We start from the raw sequence: 20029 nt of genomic DNA on the forward strand, positions 1-20029 counted from the left end.
TGAAAAACAAAACCAAGACTAAAAAAAGAAATTAATAACTGTACTTTTCAAAACAATCTAGGCATCTACTCTGCATGTCAGTTGCAATCCACTCCTAATACATCAGAACAGTCCTCTCTCTGGAAAACAAGCCAAGCACTCTCCAGGCCTCCTGACAGCTCTGGCCCACCAAAATTCACATACTAATAAAAAAGAAAAATCAAAGTCAGACCTTAGAAACTCAGTACTGCCCATGAGGAACTTTGCACACCCAACAGGACTATTTCACAGCTCTTTGTGGAACAGTAGCTCTGTAATTAGGAATATTAGAGAAACAAAAAAAAAAAAATCTAGTTATAGGTGATTTTTAGTGCTACAAATTTTTTATTTCAGATTATTTGTATCATTATCAGTCTGCTGAATCATTTCATACTTGACATAATTAAATATGCTGTCTTAGCAAATAAAAAAAACAATAAAACAAAATACATCCTTTTAAGTTCCCCTCTTCCTTTTATAATTTATCTGAAGAACTCTTAGTTGAGCATCTCTGCAAATTTTCATAAAAACCATTGCATAGTCCATTACCAGCTCTGTGAAGTACTTCTCTTTCATTTCCTAACCTGCTGCTATAAAAACAAAAGAAGAAAAATGCAACAATCCACAAATGCAATGAGCAAGACAAACTCTCATCAAGAGGTCAATCTAGTCCTATAAATACAGGTTTAACATACCTCCAGAATCCCTTCCCCTGAACTTCCTGAGGAAAAAAAAAAAAATAAATCAATATCTCAGTGAAAAGAAGAGGATGTGAAGTTTTAGGAGGTTGTTTTGTTTGCAGAATTCTTTTTAATTGAAAGTTGGATTTATGAGAGCAAAGCAGGCATTAACCTTGGTGGGATGGCTACTGTAGCCCTGTAGTAGCCTCTCCCCAAAGGAGTCAGCAATCAAAGCTGTCTGTGAGAAGCTGTCAGAAACTCTGTGCCATTCCTACTGGGAGCACAACTAAAAATATCAGCCCAAATTAGCAGCGTGCAAAGACAGTCATCAAGCACCTTAACACCTTCCTGACACAACACATGCAGAGCTTCTACTCAAATTTTATTACCATGCACCTGGAACCAGGTATCAGTATTGAACCACAGCAGCTCAAATTAGTTTTAGGCTACTGCTGGGAAAACCAAAAAACCAGCAAAAACAACAGCAAAAGTACTAAAAGGAGCCTATTCCATAAGGGTTTCTCTCTTTTTCATATATCTGTGGAATAGCTACTGTTGTCTTTTTCCCAACCTGGAAATGGAACTCAAGATAATTTTAGTAAGGAAGCAATATAAAAGGGGATCTTTATTTGAAGGCTTCCAGAAGCAGTGAAGGAAAGACATCCACAAAAGCCTCCCCCCCCCAGAGGTGAATACACATTTGTAGGTTTCAGGAAATTAGCATAATTGATAAAAAGCACCAATTAGGAGGACAAGTGGTGATGCAATTCTGCCCCAGGTCAAGCCCCTTCTCTGGAGCCCCCATTCAGCACTAGCTGTATTTTATCCATGAAAATGTATCTGGAAGAGTTGTTCTCAGACTGGGTTCCCAGGAAAAGCCAAGGGAACACAGAGCCTTGTACCTCCTGGAGCTTGGAGCTCTGGAATTTGTTTTGTCTTTCTGCTTAGGGAAAGGCCATGGAAAATTACTGGGAAAACTTGCTGCTAATACAATAGGCTACAGAGTTACAAATGTATGTGTGAAGAATACAGAGGACACATAAAAGGAAAAAAAAAAAAGGCAAAATCCAAACTAGCATCACTACAAGTAGCATATTTATGTGCAAATCACTTTATCAGCATCTGCAATACCCTTCAGAAAAGGTGAGGCTTTGAAACACTAAGCTCTGCTGCAGTGTCTTCAAATCCACATACTCTTTTTACCATCCTATTACTGATAGACACTATTGAAAACATAGATCATATGTAGTCACAAGACTACTTACATTTCCTTCTGCAGTCACAGCTGCTCCTGTATCACTGCTTGTTTTTAACTACCAAAATCTAAGCCTGCATTTATAACACAATTTTAATAACAGGAGCTGGTGCAGGTACCTAATTAGAATTACTCAGGACAGCTGATGGCCAATAATTTATAGTTATTAGTGACACTGTCTCACCTTACTAGTTAGTTTTGCTTTTTTCCCCTGTGCCTGTTTGTGTCAAAGCAACACAGGAATGAGGCAGTTTGGGATTTTGCTAATTCAGAGGGTGCTGGTGTTTGGCTGGGGTGGGAGAAGGGTACAGCTATTCACTGTGCCTCTGACCACAGAGAGTGGCAACAAAGCCAGCATTGTGACTGAACCAAAAATTTCATTCATATCTCTTCGGTGATATGAAATTACCTGACTGCTTTAACTTCCCTTTTCTCTGGGTTTAGCAGGGTCAGCTCTGCCTCCAACTCTACCTCTTCCACCTTCCATCAAATGGACACACATCTAGACCTCTAACTGTGACCCTTATCCATAAAATCCTTTTATTTCCTTTCACCATTTTAATGTCACTGTTCATCTCCTTGCCTCCAGGTAATGCCAAGGTCATTTCAATGCCATTTTCAGTGCAACTCTTGTTGCTGGAGGCTGAGCTATACAGGCAGCTGAGCATCCCTATCCTCCTTTTCTCAGTACACCCAACAGCTTCATGGATTTGCAGTGGAGAAGTGCAGCAGAAAATGCCCTAAATGTCACCTCCTCCAGCTGTGCTTCTGTTGCTCCTCCACATCAGCTGGGACACGTGCCCCACATAGACTGCAAGGTCCCCAGCACAGTCCCTGCAAATGCAGCACCAAAACTGCTTGTTCGTGTGTGAAATATTGTTCATAAGCATTCCAGCTAATCAGTCTGGGACTGTTTTAGTTACAAATTTTCAGGTGTAAGGGATTCTAAATCCAGACTCTCTTAGTGCAGGTACCAGTGCTAAAGGTTTTGCTTTAGCTGTGGTAAAAGCACTCAACAGGATGTTGTGGTATAGCTCGAGATTTTGGCATTCAAACAGACAGGACAGAATGGTTAATGTACTTAGCAGTCCATCAATACACTGCAATCTAATTTAAAGTGACATTTTTACAGTTCTTGCAGAAACAGGAAAATTAGAGGGTCAGCTTCTTTAATAAAATATGACAGGGGGTTTTAATATGACATTTTCCTTTTTTATATTCTTATTAGAAATAACTAGAAATTTAATTAACAATTGATGATCAGACTCACTGATTAAGCCATTTACTATCCACATATAAAACAGGCTAAAAAAGGCTTAAGGCTAAACAGTCCCTAAAAGTAAACTTACCATTAAGGCAAAAAATCCTACAGACAAGATTCTCAACTCGAGTTGAAGCAATCCTTCTTTGTAACTGGGTAGCATTGACTTACAAACACTTATGGCCTTGTGCTTTCTGGGTAGAGTCTCTTGCAGTCTAACCTTCCTTGTGAGCATCTTCCACTCTAGAGTTAAAAATATTTCAAAGTATCTGTCTTCATTCTGAAGTTCTGTCTTCACCTAGCAGTGAGAGCTGTCTCTCATTTATCGTGTGTAAAAAAAAAAAAAAAAAATCAGGCTCTAAATAAATAAACAAACCTCCTTATTTGAGGGAAAAAAAAAAAAAAATCACAACAGCAGCAGAACAATGGTTGTACAACAATAATGACTCAAGTGACAATTTAACAAAATACTATTAATTTTTCACTCAGTTACTAGTTTGCAGTAGAGTCTGGGACAGCTGCTTAGGCCAAATGAAGTCCTTCTACCCAGAACAGTAAAGTTCAGAGACTGATAGAAAATATATTTTTCCAGATTTTCATTGCCCCAGGCTTTCATATCTGAACTTCCTTCTAAAAGGAATATCAACCAAACAGCAAATATCATTGGAGAAGAAAAAGAGAAAGGTGGCTATTTCTCTGCTATTCAGAATGAGAGAGGAGATTCAGCAGACAAAGGAACAATTCACCAGTGCTTGTATGTCAGTTTCAAAAAATAAAGCTCATGCTTTGATCATGAGAATTACACCATTTACTCAAACACTTGCCTGCAGTTAGGAACATAAAATGTAATTTTTAATAACCAAAGTGCACAGATGTGAGCTTGAGGCTCTCAAGACAAAGGAGAATAAATCAAAAATATCAACAGGCAGCCCTCCTTACCCTCCATTCCTGGTACCATCAATCCACCCCAGATGGATTACTGAGATATCCTCCTGCATGGCCTTGTTGGCACAATGAAGGGTGGTACAAGGGTAGCTGATCCCCCCAGTTTGGCTGTGGGTAGGGGATTTCAGGCATGGTCACAGTCATATGTGCAACATGAGAATCCACCAGCACAATTTTCACACCCACATAAAATGTGTTCCAGGCACCACAAACAGAGGGGATACTAATGGAAAGTAGGGAGAGCTCTCCTTCCACTACAGGAAAATGTCTGAGGCCTGGCATGGACTATTGCATGTGCCTCATCAATTTCCACTGAATACCAAATTACTTCATCTCTTGATTATCATAGTGTCAGGAATATACCACAAAGTACAACAACAAAAAAAGAAAAAAAATGGAGTGATCCTTCACTCCCTTTAGGGTATCTTCAGGAAAACTGGCCACAGAACTTACAGATATGCATCAGGAGGGATCAGGTTCTGGATTTATAGTCTATTTTAGCTTTTTGTGCTGCTAAACTCTTACAGAGATGGGGAACACCAATAAATTATGACTCAGAAAATAACCCAACAACTTGTAATGTGGAGCCACTGCAATTCTGGAGTTGTGCACAGATGCCCCATTTCTTTTCCTAGGTAAGCAATCACTTATTCTGAGTGCAGGAATACCAACACCAGAAAAGGCATTAGGTGTCAATTTCTTTAGAATACAAGATTATTTGAAGTTCAGATCTAGCATTAGTCCTGAATAATACGTTACCATCAGTTACCAGACTTTTTTTTTTTTTTTAATAGCTTTAGGACTCTGGTTTACCCCAGGCTAGGAAGATGACCATGGCCATTTTCTTCCATATGTGTATTTTAACCTGGCAAGGACACTCAACAGGCAATTACACCATAAAATTATACAAAAATTTTCATGCCAGTCTCTCTATATTTCTATGAAGAAACATGAAAGATAGCCACTTCTAAAACAATTTCAAATACCAGCTGTCAATCTGCTTGCAAAACCAAACTAGCAACCCTTGTTTAATCTCACATTATGGATCCTGCTGCCTGGAACTCCGTGTTTGATCTATCCATCCAAAGTTTGCTTTGTGTTTTGTGACTTTGGTCATACATATCAGTCTGCACTGTACCACATCTGCCACCTTCTAAGGGAGAACAGTATATTAGTGACATTCATTTCCCTTCTTCCATTGATTAAAAGCTGGGGTTTGTCCTTTCATAGTCTGCTGATGTTGCCTGTCCCCCAGAACATTTCTTGCAATGCTACCAGTATTTGAGGGCATATTTTCCAACTGTAAATAGAAGCTATATCATTCTGGAAAGTGGAGATAGAGCTGAGGACACAAAGCATATTGATTTTTGTTGTGTTTATCTGTCTCTTTATATCTCAGAAAATCCCTAGTGTTTCTGATATTACCTTCTAACAGTGCATTTTTCCTGTTTCCCACTGAAATAAATGTCAGCAGATGACAAGTTAGTCTTTGTTGTTGCCATTTGGTAATTAAACTGCACTAAATAAGGAACAGAATCTGACTGCAGAATCTTTTTGCCCTAGCTCTGTGTTATCTTAACATCTTTTTCTGCTGTCTTACTAGGTTGAAGATCAAGAGTGTAAATGGCAAACCTGTTATCAGCTTGTAGTTCAGCATCAACCACTTAAACTGTGATTCAGCAACTTTGCAAAGGTGACAGGTAAAACTTATATAAGAATCACAATTTTGGCAAACATAATGAACTGCTTAGATTTACAGGGTTTTGATAAGATTATCTCATGGAAATACAAATAAACAGTCCAGCACATTGTGCAGATTTAGGTTGGAAAAGACATTTAAAATCAAGTCCAAGGGTTACCCACTATATACTGCAGCATTCCCAGCAATATAAACTAATTTCTGTCTATTTTCTTGTACAAGACCACCTTTTTTGCCCTGTGCTGCCAACTCTTCTGCTTATTTTGGTCTATGCCTTTGGTGTGTAAGCCATCCTTAGAGATTGTTCAGCCCCCTGTTCACACCAAGATTAAATATCTCAGTTCTGCTCTTGTATTCTTTTCAGCCCCTAAATCCATTTATACTGTATTTCCAGATACCCTTTAGAAATATTTTCATAAATACTAAGAGAGGCATAGCACCTTAAAAGAGGAGTCATGCTGCCTCTGATGTTTTTTAACCATCATTTCCTCACCTCATTCACAGGGGATGCAGACTGTTCTGGAGGACTCTCATGGGGCTCCAGGTCAGTCAATCTGCTGGTGGGGGAACATGGCCTAAGATCAGCCCCTAAGGGTAGGAAACAACCTATATCATTCACCTTTTAAAAATCTAATAAAAAATAGCCCTAAATTGGAAAAGAAAATATATGCATTTCAGCACTATTGACTACCCTAACAGTTTATCAGAGCTGTTCTAGATCTTGAGTAGCTCTGAGAATTGGGTCCAATACATAAACAAAGCAAATTTTTAATACCTATAGGAAACCACAAGCCCCAAATGCTAATGTCTGCAAGTAAAACAGAAGATTCAATGACTAAAAATTTAAATGGTTGCTAGTAAGCCACACGCCTTAAGACTTTATCAAGGCACTGTCAAATCAGAGAAAATCACATTAGCATGAAGTTGTCACCCGTCACCTTAGATATTCATTTTTATTTATTGGAGCTTCATCTCTTGTGCAATGAGTGACTCAGGCTGATCTAGGATCCAGCATCTTTCACAGTAATGGGTTCACTAAAGCTGTAGCACTGCTCTTGGCTTCTGCTCAGCAGCTGGCCTGAGGTTACAAACTGTACTGTTTATTGAGCCTCATTAAAACTACTGTCATGTAGAATCAACTTAGCTTGGCTTTAAGAAAAATGTAGAATTGCCTAAACATGCAATTCCTTTTGAAGTTAGAATGCTAAGTTTGTGCAATACTCCAGTGATTCTAATAAAGATTCTAATCCTATTCCATGAGCAATAAATGGTCACACAAGTTTGTTGGTTTAAAACCTGATTCTGCAAAGGTAGTAATTATACTACAACAATTTGAAATTGGCTTGCAATTAATGTTGCAAAAGATATTTTTCTAAGTAACAAAACTCAAATCCTAATCATGCAGAAGTTGTAAATGTATAGTATGTGTCCAATACTTCTGGCAAGAAACCAAAGAAGTATTTTGAATTTCATATTTAATGTTCAGTTTATCTATGCTGGCCCAGAATATTTATTGAGCTGTTATCTCACATACTATAAAGTAGTGATGAAGTGGGTTCTGCATGAGTACTCTTAAATATCCTCAGTGTGCCATTCCAACTGGTAGCCTTTTTGTAAAACAAGACCTTAGCACCCTGTGATATATTGTACAGTAATTGATATAACAAGCCTGTGATGTATTATCATAGTATTCCTGCTCCAGAATGAGGCTGTCTTCTTGGAGACACTGAGGAGAAAAAAACCTTCCCCTAATATGTTTGTACATTCCCTTAGAATTATTTTATTGGTCCATCCAGAAAAGAAGTGTTAGAAAAACATGACAGAAAGGGGTATTTCAGCAGTCATTATAAAGACAGAACATGGTTAACAGTTTTAAAGTGGCAGAAAGACAGGTCTAATAAACCTTTCTAAGCCTTTTTGGTATCATAAATTGCGATAAAAAACAAAAGAGAAAGAATGAAGTCAAGCTACAATAAAGAGAATTCTGAGCAGAAACATGAATTAACAAAGAAATCATCCAGGCATTGAACTTGCTTCTGCTAACATCAGCAGCAAAATTCTTGGCAATTTTGTAAAATGACATCCAGTGCAGAAAAATTAAAACTTCCTTATCAAACTACATGCTGCAGTAATTTCCTCTAGCAATGGGGCTCTTTTTTTTTTCCCTGAAGTTATTCCTACTATATACCATATTTAAATGAACTTTCACCAACACAGAGAATGGACTTCCCCCATCTTGTGCTGCCCAAAACTATTTAGAGCTGGGACTTAGCATTAATTTATGTAACTTACAGGTCTAATCTCCTGACCCAAAAGCCCACTGTTAACTCCCTGGCAATGCATGTGAATTGAGAGTGGGGACCAGAAACAGGAATAAAGATACATTTTATATCCTTGGCATTTAGTCAGTGGGAAGTGTTACCATATTCTCATGGACCCAAATTACCTCCATAGCTTGTCAATCCATCTTCTTCATATTCCTGCTTTGAATTCTCTTCACTTTTATCAGTTTTCACATTCTTTCCTGTACCTTCCAGGAAATTGCTCCGCACTACTAAACATATACAGAAAGAAGACTACCAAACATGTGTCCATCAGAAAAAAACAGACATAGTAATTTTATCTTGTCTATGTAATACTTGATAAAATAGCCACATAAAAATGCAGAAATTATAAGTCCAGACATAAAATGGGAGGAAGGCTGTGAAAATTCTCTGCTAGCTTGCTCACAGGGGAAAGTGAAAAAGAGCTTTCTTTCTCCTTTTATTCTGAGTTTTGTTACAAAGTGAATTTGACTCTGCAGTGCTTCAGGAATTAGCTCTTCCAATGTGACATTATCTTTACATTTAATCCAGTGTTCTTCTAACTGCTTAAATTTAGTGCCATTATGGTTCTTAGCTGTAAATCATACTCTCAAGTAATCACTGTTTGCAGTCATGAAATAACCAGGTCAATTCAAGTATCCTTTTCCCAGATGAAAATCAGAACCTAGAGGAAGAAATTATTCCAGAATGGCTTGCTGTCCTCCACCAACCCAGCAGGCCAGAAAGAACTGAGAAAATAAATGCAAAACTCTTCAACATCACATTTGATACAATGATATCAATCTTGTCTTTCCCTTCTCCTGTTTGAAAAGTTATGCAAATTTCCTTTCATTTCTCTATCACTATGATCATTTCAAGTCAACAGTAATCTGATAGTCTGTTTTATAGACCCTTTGAAATATTCTTGAAAGTCTAGACTTATTTTTTTGTTACTATATCAAAAGTGGCTATTATTAAACTCTAAAAGAGTTTAAAAGTCGGTAATTTTAGTGAAAGAAATCAAGAAAACTGGAACAATCCCACTCCACCTCATGGTGACATAAAAGCAACACATTCAAAAGAATTGTCAAGTTTAAGAGCAAAGAGATTATGGAGAGGCTAAGCAGGAAGCAGTAATAAAGCAATACTTTAGCACTGAAAACATCAGCTCTCCTTTCATTAGCCCAATGAAGCAAACATTTAACTATTTTTTAACAACAAAACACAATCAGGAAAAAAAAATAAATCAAAGACTCTTCTATTAGATGAAGTAGTCCTATGCTGAAATAAAAAGGCACACCCTCTTTATGACCCAAGAAAAACTAAAAAGGCAAAAACAGCAATACATGTCTTCATCTTGTAAATTTTCATTCAGTTAAATCTCATTTTCATACAGTTAAACACAAAAGTATGAATTATTAAGTTTTGATTGTGGTCCATGACGGCAGATGAAATAGCAGCTAATGTGACTCATTACACCTTCATCTAACAAGCTTTTCCTTCACTGCAGAAATGGGAAGGGGATGGAGCAGCAGGCTGTAACTATGATGTCTGCAGTCTCCTTTTTGCTTGGCCATGACAGAAGTAACCTTGGCAGACCATAATGCTTTTAGAATGGTGTATCACTTTCAGCCACATTTTTCCAGCATGTTTTGTGATTTAGCCCCACCACATAACAAAAACTAAAACACCACCAAAACCAGTGTAAAACACCACAGTGAGAACAGAGGTCCTATTACTGACAAGCAGCCAGCACCCATGAGCAAAACCCAAGGAATGCTTCTTCCAGGCTGTTGTCAGCCAGAAGTTTCATTCTGTGAGCAGTAGGGATTTTTCCTGCAATCCTTAGGAAAAAAAAAGCACATCTCATACTGTCTTCACAAAATCCTTAGTGTGTTTCTGTGCTGCTGACTAATGTGGAGGCCTTTTTGAACTCCCTAGAAATCTTGTCTGTGACATCAGCTCCACAGGTTAATTAACTTTTTGTGTTAAAAAAATACATGTATTTTCAGTAGGCATAAACAATCACCTTTTAAATTCTTTGAAATGTTTGAGGCCCTAGGTATGACTCAGAGCATAAAATGCACTAGGGCAAAGTGGATTTATGCAGCCTTCCCTCTCTGCTTTTCTTTCTTTTCAGTCACCTTCTTGTGATCCACTATTCAGTTTTCCTTTTTCTATTTTTGCTTCAACTTTCTTTTCCAAACTCAAGTACTTAGAAAAAAACCTAAAACTTATTACTATGATGTAAGACACTCTGAGTGTTTTCCTTATATTTTAAAAATTGTAATTTCTTATGTTCAGTGTCTTTCCTTAAATAATCCTGAGTCTATTCATTTTCCTAGAGCCATCAAAATATTTATACATGTGTAAATTCTCTGTCCCTAATTTTCATTCACTCCCCACTCCTTTCACCTCTCTTTTCTTCATTCATTAAGCCTTCTTCTCGGCCCTCATTTACTCACTGTAGTGCAGTGAGGAAGAAAAAAAACAAGCAGAGTACTTATAATGAACTAGTTGTGCTCAGAAAAGAATAATAACAGGAAATTTTATGGCCATTTAATGACAAGCAGATTAGGAAGTAATTAGCATCTGCAGGTCTGTGGCACTGAGGTGTAAGATGCAGCTCTGGCTGAACAAAGCCCTCTTCTCCTGGGACAGGCACAGATAACAGCAGTGCTCATTTTAAGTCCAGGAGCCCCATGACAGCAAGCCATGCCATCCACATTACAGAAAACATCTGTCATTACTTTCACCTCATCTATCATGGTCTTTAAAAGCAAAAGACTCTGCACAAGCACAGTGAGAGAGACAAATCTGAGCCATACACTAGATTCAGCATGTTTACTAAATACTGGATTTAAAGTGGGTATTAGATGGCTCTTTCTCCTCTATCTGCCAAACATTTTAAAAATTGATTGGGTAAAACTACCCATCCTGAAGAGCACTTTAGCTGTGAACATGTAAATCCAGACTTTTGCATGGCAGAGAGCTGCCCTTCCTACATTAATGAAAAAACTGAAGGACATTATTTTACCCTTGAATGCACCAAGTGGTTTCTGTTGAAGCTAATGTACCACTCACAGTGGTAACTGCTGCTCTTCATAATTACCAGCTGTGGTCACTGGGTACTTTAGATAACACTCCACATTTGTAACACCCCATACATCTCATAGTAAGTGCCATGCTTTGTGGCACTCTCCCATGGCCTGAGCAGTACCACTGGGCTTTGGGCACAACATTCAGCTACCCTGAGCTTTGACACCTACTCACAAAACAGAGCAGGCCACTCTGTGGGAAGCTGAGTGCAAACCTATTGTACCTACAGTTCTCAGTTCCTGAATCCTACAGATCATCTTTCTGAAGCCAAATATCATCTCTACTTCTTTGTATCCAAAGCATACTCATAGAAGACACCTCTCTTCTGCTTTCCTATCTACTGAAGCAACTATTTCACTGACATTATGCGTAGAAAAAAGGGACAGAGTGTTGGGCTTTTTAAACAACTCTACACTTCAGGAAGAAATAAGACAGAAACACTGCACAAATATTAGAATACACAGAATTTTAAAGAGTTCCCAAATGTCTGACAGTAGGAATGAGATTTTTACCTACATAACACAATTTTATTTTTCTTATGTTCCCATATGCCTGCTCTTACCAAAATGCAATGTTTTAAATTAAAAGGCCTCAGCTTCTTCTCTTCCTTGGGAGACATACATAGAAATTCCACTGCGAAGTGAAGAGTAATTCCTGAAACCAAGTGGCAGCAGATCTATTCAGATAGCTATTTCTGATCTTACTTCAGCTGACAGGACCCACCTGGCTCAACAGGTTGAATTTCCCATATAGCAGCTTGAGGGTACAGAGATCTCTCACTAGGAAGGGAAAAATAATATTGCAAATACAAGCCTGAAATTGCTGGAGATCCATGAGGCTGTAATATTGCTAGAAGACACAGGCCATCTGCCTTTACATATATAAATCTAAGAAATTTTCATAAAGAAGGCACAGCATACAATTAAACCCTTTTGCAGGCATTACAAGGAAAGCCATTTGATCTTGTCATGACACTAATGCCTCAAAACATGATTTCACTTGGTGATTCCTGGCTGACTGCCTCCAGCTAATGATACAAGCAGGAAGGACCATCTGAGAAGTCATTAATCAAAACACTAATTGAAAATGTGTTCTATCCAGGGGTCAAGGTTAATTTTTTCTTTATGAAACACATACAAGACAGCCAAAAGGACAATTTACTTAAATCAATAAGCAATAATACCTGCAGTGATTTACTGCAATAGTAGAACAACATGCACATTTGAAAGAAGAGTATCTCCTCATCTAGGTTACAAAGCTTTTTAAAATAGAGCCAGAGCAGCATTTAGTTCCCTTTGGTGGCAGTGAATAGTTTGAAGGTTGAAATTACATTCTCTGTTGATCACTGGAAGACAGGGATAGGGACAGACTATTGAAAAATTTCAGTGTCCTTTTGGCTGCCTTCCAGTCCCATCTCCAAGTGGCTGCTATTCTATTTAATGTAACTGGAGTCTACCCTTAGGATGAGTATCTTTCTTCCTGACAGTTTTTGTTCTTTTTCAAGGCAGGGGAACAGCCACAGACCAACAAAGGCTGCCTCTTGAAGCCTCAGCCAGAGGGCTCAGCAGTGGAACAAACATGGACAAAATGCTGCTGCTGCATGACTCTCTTGCAAACTGGTTTCTCTACACTTTCACTGAAAATGCAGACAATATAATAACTGAGCTTAGGATAATTCCATAGACAGAAATGGTTTTCAGTTGAAAATATTCCAAAACAGCAATGGGTTTTTGAGGAAAATCTGTCCCATAGCTGCAATACATGACCAGTCAGAAAAAGACACAGTCTTGCTGAAAGATTGCAAGCTCTAACTGTTTCTTGCAGGAACCATGCAGGCATTTTTACTACAGACACATGCTAAACAGGTTGTTCCATATAAGAGCTTCAGACTTTTAATCCAGGATTCCAAAACAAAACCCAACCTGCTTAATTCTCCAAACCCTTCACCCATAAAAGGTTATATAAATTCTCTAAGTGGACAGCCCTGGGTTAATAGCTAATGTAATTATACCCTGTTTGTACTGACCAGATAGTAAAGTCATGGCAGTGCACAGATTCAACTCACACCAGTCTGTGTCTAACCCACAGTGCCCTTGGGGCACACACTGCCCATACCAGGGCACCTTCCACTGTGTGATTGTTTCCCATGGATACTGGTTCCAAAATCAGCCAAGCCCCAAACTGACCAATTTCTGCAGGCAAAGCTGCAAGCTTCCCTGGCCTTTAGACTTCACCAATTACCAATGCTCCTCATGGAGCTTCTTCCTGCTCTGCACTGCAGATATTTGTGCAGCACAGAGGCTCTGAGGTACACAATAAATCGGTACCTTCTGCTTGTTATATCTGCAAGAAGAAAAACACTAAGGAGTTTAGCAGACATTTATGCTCCCCAAAATAGCCAGGACTGATTCACATTTACCCTGACTCACATAAGTTATCACAATCACATTACTTTCAGCAAAACCATCAGTTAAAAGGGATTTGTGTCAGGGCCACAAGCAAAGAACTATTCCATTATAGCATGCCTGTGCTAGGAAGTTGTTAACATCTTCAGCAATTCCCTTAGGAAATGTCAACAGCACCACCAGAAAAAAAGCAAACATATTTGTTTGTCTAAATATTAAGAAGAGCCTGGAACAGTTTCTAAAATGTCAACAAGAAAACCACACTCCAAACCAGCACGATTTCTTTTTGTTGCAAATATAAACAGTTCTTAAGTTAGTTTGGAAAGCAGTTGATGGGGAGTCAGCCTGGGTACCAGGGTGAAGCAGATATTCCTCTTCACAATATTAAGGAACATATTAATAATGCAAATAGAAAGCCTTTTGAGGGAAAGGCAGAAAGATACTATGACTCTTTGGGATAAGAAAAGTAAACATGGAAATATCATGCTTTTAGAAAAAGTGAAGTCTAAGGGACATCTAATATTTCACAGCTACTGTGTTACTGTTTTCTGTACACGGTGAAGAGTGAAGTATCTTGCACTAAATGTATTGCTTATTTCTTTTACATACAGCATAACACAGTCACAAGACTCTAGCATTGACAGTTGCACTAACAAAACCCACTTTCCAAACAAACAACACTCTTAAGAAACCTTCACTTTACAATAAGCTAATAATTATTCAATACTTTAGTGTTCTTATTACATAATAGATATGATATAATATTATTTATCATCTTTACTGTGTGGCAATTAGCAGTACTGCATACTAGTTGCACTCCTTTTTTATTGTAAATAGATCCATATAAAATCAGAGGCTCATTCCCTCTGCACCTCAGAAAAACCATTCACTTGTGTATCAGACAGCAAGTGGCTGCAGATCCCATGGACTCCACCTGGAGAGGAGAGAAAGGCTGCAGTGTCCAAAAGGAGGTGTCAAGCACAACTAATATCCAGTACCAACCGGCCTGGGATTTGCTCTTTCCATAGAATTCTTGTAAGTAGGAAGTAGTTTACGACATGGGAATAGAAACCAAGCCCCAGTCAGGTACTGTTCTTTACTCAAAGCTTGCTTATTACCCTGCAAAACATCTGGAAGAGAATCACCTGCCACACTCTAGACAATCCCATATGGGTGCCCCTTCTCTAGCTAGCACAAGGCAAGCCTTTCTTGAGCTCTCCCTTCACTAAATCCCCTCTTAGCTACATCCAGCTCTACCAGCCAAACCCTATTTAGTCCTGTTTAAGCTAAAACTTCTCTACCATGCCTCAGCCTTCCTGGAAACTGCCAAGAGAGGACACAGGGCTTCCACCACCAGTTATGTTATAAACTACTTTTGTCACTGGTTTTTCCACCTGGGAGTCTGGGATACACAACATCATCTGATTCATTTAATATAAATAACTGACAAGACACCTTCCAGTTCAATATTTAGTTTGCTACTGTCTTTGTAGGTAAGGACAGAACTTTATAATAGAACAAAAATATGCAGTTGTGCTTCAAATATTTTAGGAGCTTGTTACATAAAAGTAAAAATAAAGTCCCCTTTAACAAAATATAGTTATTCTGTCACTGCAAGTTTCCATGCTTATCACATCTCCAATGATTTACAGGTTCTTTTCTTTTTTCACTCTATCAAGCACAAGGATATTTTTCACTGCTGAACACTTGAGCTGGAAGCTGAAAGTCAGGTTAGATGCTTACTCATCAATTAGTAATTAGGATTTTGCAGGTCAAGTTCTGCCCCAGTGTCAGCTATCAAGTTACCTTTTGCTGCAGCCATGTTAAATACAAATCTGCATCCATATCCTGTACTGATAATCTCAAATGTAACTACTTCCATCCATGGGAGTTGATGGTTACCAGACAGGAAGAGGACACAAAACTGAGCTCAGCTCTTCATCTGAATGAAGATGAATGTGTTCCAGTGAAAACAGACAAGAAATCCACTGACTACCCTCACAGCTCTTGATGCCTTTGCCTAAAGCAGGAACAAAAGCCCACACCCACACTTTTGTGAACATTAGACGTGAGATAAAGACAAAGGCAGTTCTACCCTTTTGTCTTGAAGAACTCCTCAACTTCATTTGGAGTTAAAAGCATTAAGAAAAAAAAATTATTCCACCTCGACAGGCAGCAATCACAGAGCAATGAGTTCTCCAGTTGGTACACATGTTCCTGATGGAATACTGATTTGTGAGGAAAGAAAAGCTGATACTCAGCATCCATATCAAGGGGAGAGAAGGAATCCTACCTCCCCTACCTCACACATTGATGCTGTATCTCTTCTGGATCCTGCTGATAACATATGCTCCTGAGGCATCTTCTCTTGTTATCTCAGACAGTGCAGACATGCTATGGTATGCCAGCCTTCTCTAGTATTCCTGAGCTCCTATAAACACCACATGGTTCCACACATTTCATCTGTTTTTATCTTCAAAAGGAAGATATTATTTGGGGAATTTAAAGGAGTGTACTTAATTCAAAGGAGGTTTATCAGCATTCCTGCTTATAAGGTGTTTTGAGTATGAGTTATCTAATAAGAAAGACCCATTAAATCGAGTAAGATGATTCTCAAAATACTTTGGATAGAGTCAGATGATTACTTTTTTCCCCTCAGTTGTGGCCCTCAGATCTAATTCCCACTGGAACAGAGAGAATATGCCCAGGAAAAAGAATCCATTGCTATTCCTACTTGTGCCTACAACATGACTTGAGATTCTGATGCAAAGACAACTGGCAGCTGAGACAACATGGCTCTGGCACAGAGCAGTCTCGTTTCCTATAATCTCTCTGCTACTCATGTAAATACATTTTTCATATAAATGAATCTGGTCCCTAAAGATTACAGGGAGCAGGAAGAGAGCTTCCCACCTTCTTGACAAGATTTTCAGTATATGCATCTCTTTATATTTCTCTTTGTGCAACCAAAAAAGGCAAAAACACCTGACAACAGGATTACAGATACCTGTAAAGTCAATCACATCTGCTCTTGCAGAACTAAGGGCAAAATGTGAGGTTATAATAGCGAAAAGGCATCATTATCTGAAGTCAAGTCTCCATTTAACTACATTTTATCTCATCACCCATATAACATGGGTGCTCCTTATGCTCCATTTTCTCTCTGGAAGCAGAGGCATCAATCCCACTGGATGCAGTCATTCTTTTTGAGTTCTTTCAGGGCCCCAGGGAGACACCTGAAACATAAGGAGGAAAGAAACTCTCCTATTCAATGAAAGAAAAGCACAAAAGATGCTCTTTACTTAAAGCAGGACAGAAACCAAAATGTTCAAGGAAGAGCTTCTGAGTACCAGGAGGGATAAGTAAAGGTGGGAGAGAGGCCTTTCATATCAAGGGATGTTATGATGCCTTTTATCTCCAGTACTGGAGATACTGGAGCCAGCACTTAAATACACCAAGTGCTATTGTACACTGACAGCAGTGCAAATCACTGATTAGCTTGGGCACCAGCATAAAGCAAATATGAGAGACTGTCTCAGTGATACCTCTGCCAAAGGTGTTCTTCACCTGCTGTCATCAGAACATGCACTCAGGAACCAAGAGAGCAAACCCTTTCCATGGGTAATAGCAATGCACTTTATATCCCAGGGACTTTGTTTTTCGTGGATAGGAGCACATCTGCTGGAGCCCATCAACATCCTGTAACACAGCAACCTCCAGCCTCAAGTGTGATGAGTCTGAATGTTCTGATGGACAGGCAGCTATGTAAGTGTGTGCCAAAGCATTTGGGGAATACATACATCTTTTTAAAAATGACATTTTTATTGAGGTTTTCAGTTTACTTACTTGACTCAATTCAGTCAGTATGGTAACTGCAAACCAAGTACCACTGCACTTTGACCAGCAAGTCAGCCAGATCTGCAGATTTTTAGGGAACAGAGCTAATGCTACAGAGCATTAGCTCTGTAGTTAATGAAGTTCTGAGCCAAAAAACACCCACTGTTAAGGGAGAGCTGTCCAGAAGCAGCCTGGAGAAGATTCTTCACCACAGTCACTGTATGTTTTATGCACTTGGTTGTGCTTTCCTGTGTGATCTACCAGTCTGGAAACCAATGGGTAATGTTATCTTTACAATTTAGACCTGATTTAAATTAAGGCCTATTTAGTTAATTTCCCAGCAATTCAAGACACATTCAGTCCACTTTACATCAATATGTTTTGAAGTAGGGAACACAAGGTTTTGGAGCTGCTGGCTGGAGACCCAGACAGCTCTATGCTGACAGCAGGAAGAGTGTAGGCTGCAACTACTGCTCATTCTGGAGTTAATATCTGGAGTTACATTATGAGTAGACTGATGGTCAACCTTCTGTCATCTGTATTTCTGCCTATCTTGCTATATACCAAAGCTGGAAAAAGTCTACTTCTGTCCAGTCCACCAGCTATTGTTTAGAAAAAAACAACCACCCAAACAAACAAACAGCACCACATTGGCTAAAACTCTTATTTCAGGACATATAAACATGTTTTGTGACCTTTCCAAGGCCTTGTTCTTATAGAATTTAGATATATTACTGATTTTAAATATCAGAAAAGTGTACCTTCCAGTAAGTCAACCAAGACTGCTGAAATGCATTACAGCACAACTCCTGACTCCCAACAAAACAAGGAGCATAACATTTCCAGGATGTTAAAGAATATTGGTTACACAGGCTCATCTTTTCATTCTGCTGGCCTCAGACAAGGCTGCTGGCTGTCCTAGAATGAGTTCAAGGATAAAAGTGCAAAGATTCAGGACACATTACAGCATATCCAAGATACAGCATTAATAGACTCAATTCACAAGCATTGTTAAATAAAATTGTTCAAAATTATGGCTCATAGTTGTAGAATCACAAAAGAGTTTGTATTTGAGGGGACCTTTAGCACTTACCTGCGTTAATGCCTTGCTCAAAGCAAAGTCAGCTTTGAAGATGGGACTGACTGAAGTCAGGACAAGAAAGAGCCTTGTCCAGTCAACTCTTGTGTGTCTCCAAGGAAGGACACCACCCAAAGTCAAGCCAAGTCATTATTTTCCTCTACTCAGCACCAAAGAATTGGGCCCAGCAGTTTGGGCTCCCCAGTGCAAGAGACATTGACAAACTGGAGCCAGAAGAATTGGTTTCTCCATACAGAAGCAACAGTATCAAATAAAACCAGTACCAATTTCTGGCCAATCTAGTAGAGACAATTAGCTTTCTTTTTGTCATTGTAAAATATTGCTTCTTAAGGTTCTAAGGAACTGTTATAAAATTTAAAATATTAACTTTACATTAAATTTATATTTATTATAAATGTCGTTTATGTTTTAAATAAAAATATTTTGCCATTTCTGAACTGGTTGTCCCATTTCAATTTTTTTTTCTCTAGTAAGTTTATATTCCAAACAGAAACACTGCACTTTAACCTGATGTTTCCAAAAAAGCACACCTCTTGCCTTTCATATTTACTTTTACTCCCAAATCCTGACCAAATTTGTATATTTAGATGTTCCTGTATTCCCTCTTCAAGCACATGAATTTTTTTGAGGGAAAAAAAAAAAAAAAAAAAAAAAAAAAAAAACAAACTTCAGCACCTTCAGGGACTTTGTTTCAAAGTCCCTTTTCAAATATCAGAGACCTCTTACCATTAATAACTTGTACATATCTCATGGGGATGGACATTTTCATGGACGTTATGGGAAAGAAATCAGCCTGAAGCAATGTCCTTGTGAAACATACAGCATACCACATTTTTATTACAGCTGTACAGCTTCAAAATGTCTGCTTCATGACATATATATGCCAAAGTACCTGCTTCTTTCTCAACACAGCATCACTCATTCACAGAATGCAACAGCCGCATGTATAAATAAACAGGAGTTATGGTTACCAGAGAGTCAACACAAAATACATTTTCACTGGAGTATTTTCCGCGGCGCACCGCGCAGTAAAAGCAACATTGCATTGCTAAAAATACCCAGAAATCGACAGCGGCGGAGCCGGCACAGCACCCCCACGTGAGTCAGGATGGCCGAGCGGTCTAAGGCGCTGCGTTCAGGTCGCAGTCTCCCCTGGAGGCGTGGGTTCGAATCCCACTCCTGACAGCTCAGTTTTTGAGCCGCGGTTGAGGATTTTGAGTTTGTCAGCTTTGTAAGAAAAGAGGCTGAGAGAAAGAAGATTTTTCTCGCACTCCGCAGCTTCCAGAGGGGAGGTCCTGCTCTCATCATCCAGATATCTATGACAGGGAGGTGCGGGAATGGTTCAAAGCTGTTCACACCGGACAGCAGGAAGCACTTCTTTACTGAGAAGGTGATGAACTGGAACCTCTCTTCCCGGAGAGGTTGTCG

The 20029-nt window shown here is 38.9% G+C and overlaps 1 protein-coding gene and 1 non-coding gene across 4 annotated transcripts in view; one reads left to right on the forward strand and one right to left on the reverse strand.

Annotated features, from left to right (window-relative positions):
* The window catches only part of OXR1 (oxidation resistance 1), a 260194-nt gene that overhangs the window by 190647 nt on the left and 49518 nt on the right, over positions 1 to 20029 (reverse strand). Inside the window, exon 1 of one of the 3 annotated variants that reach the window (XM_056482983.1) lies at positions 6352 to 6371. The exons of the other annotated variants lie outside the window; for them this stretch is intronic. Coding sequence (XP_056338958.1) covers positions 6352 to 6356 — 5 coding nt within the window. The 5' untranslated portion in view covers positions 6357 to 6371. Of the gene's footprint in view, positions 1 to 6351; positions 6372 to 20029 lie in introns of those variants that run through there. 3 annotated transcript variants of the gene reach the window in all.
* Positions 19704 to 19786, forward strand: TRNAL-CAG (transfer RNA leucine (anticodon CAG)). The gene has a single exon. It is a non-coding gene; the product is annotated as a tRNA-Leu (tRNA).

This window comes from Oenanthe melanoleuca, chromosome 2, assembly GCF_029582105.1.
Source record: "Oenanthe melanoleuca isolate GR-GAL-2019-014 chromosome 2, OMel1.0, whole genome shotgun sequence".
Taxonomy (NCBI): Eukaryota; Metazoa; Chordata; class Aves; order Passeriformes; family Muscicapidae; genus Oenanthe; species Oenanthe melanoleuca.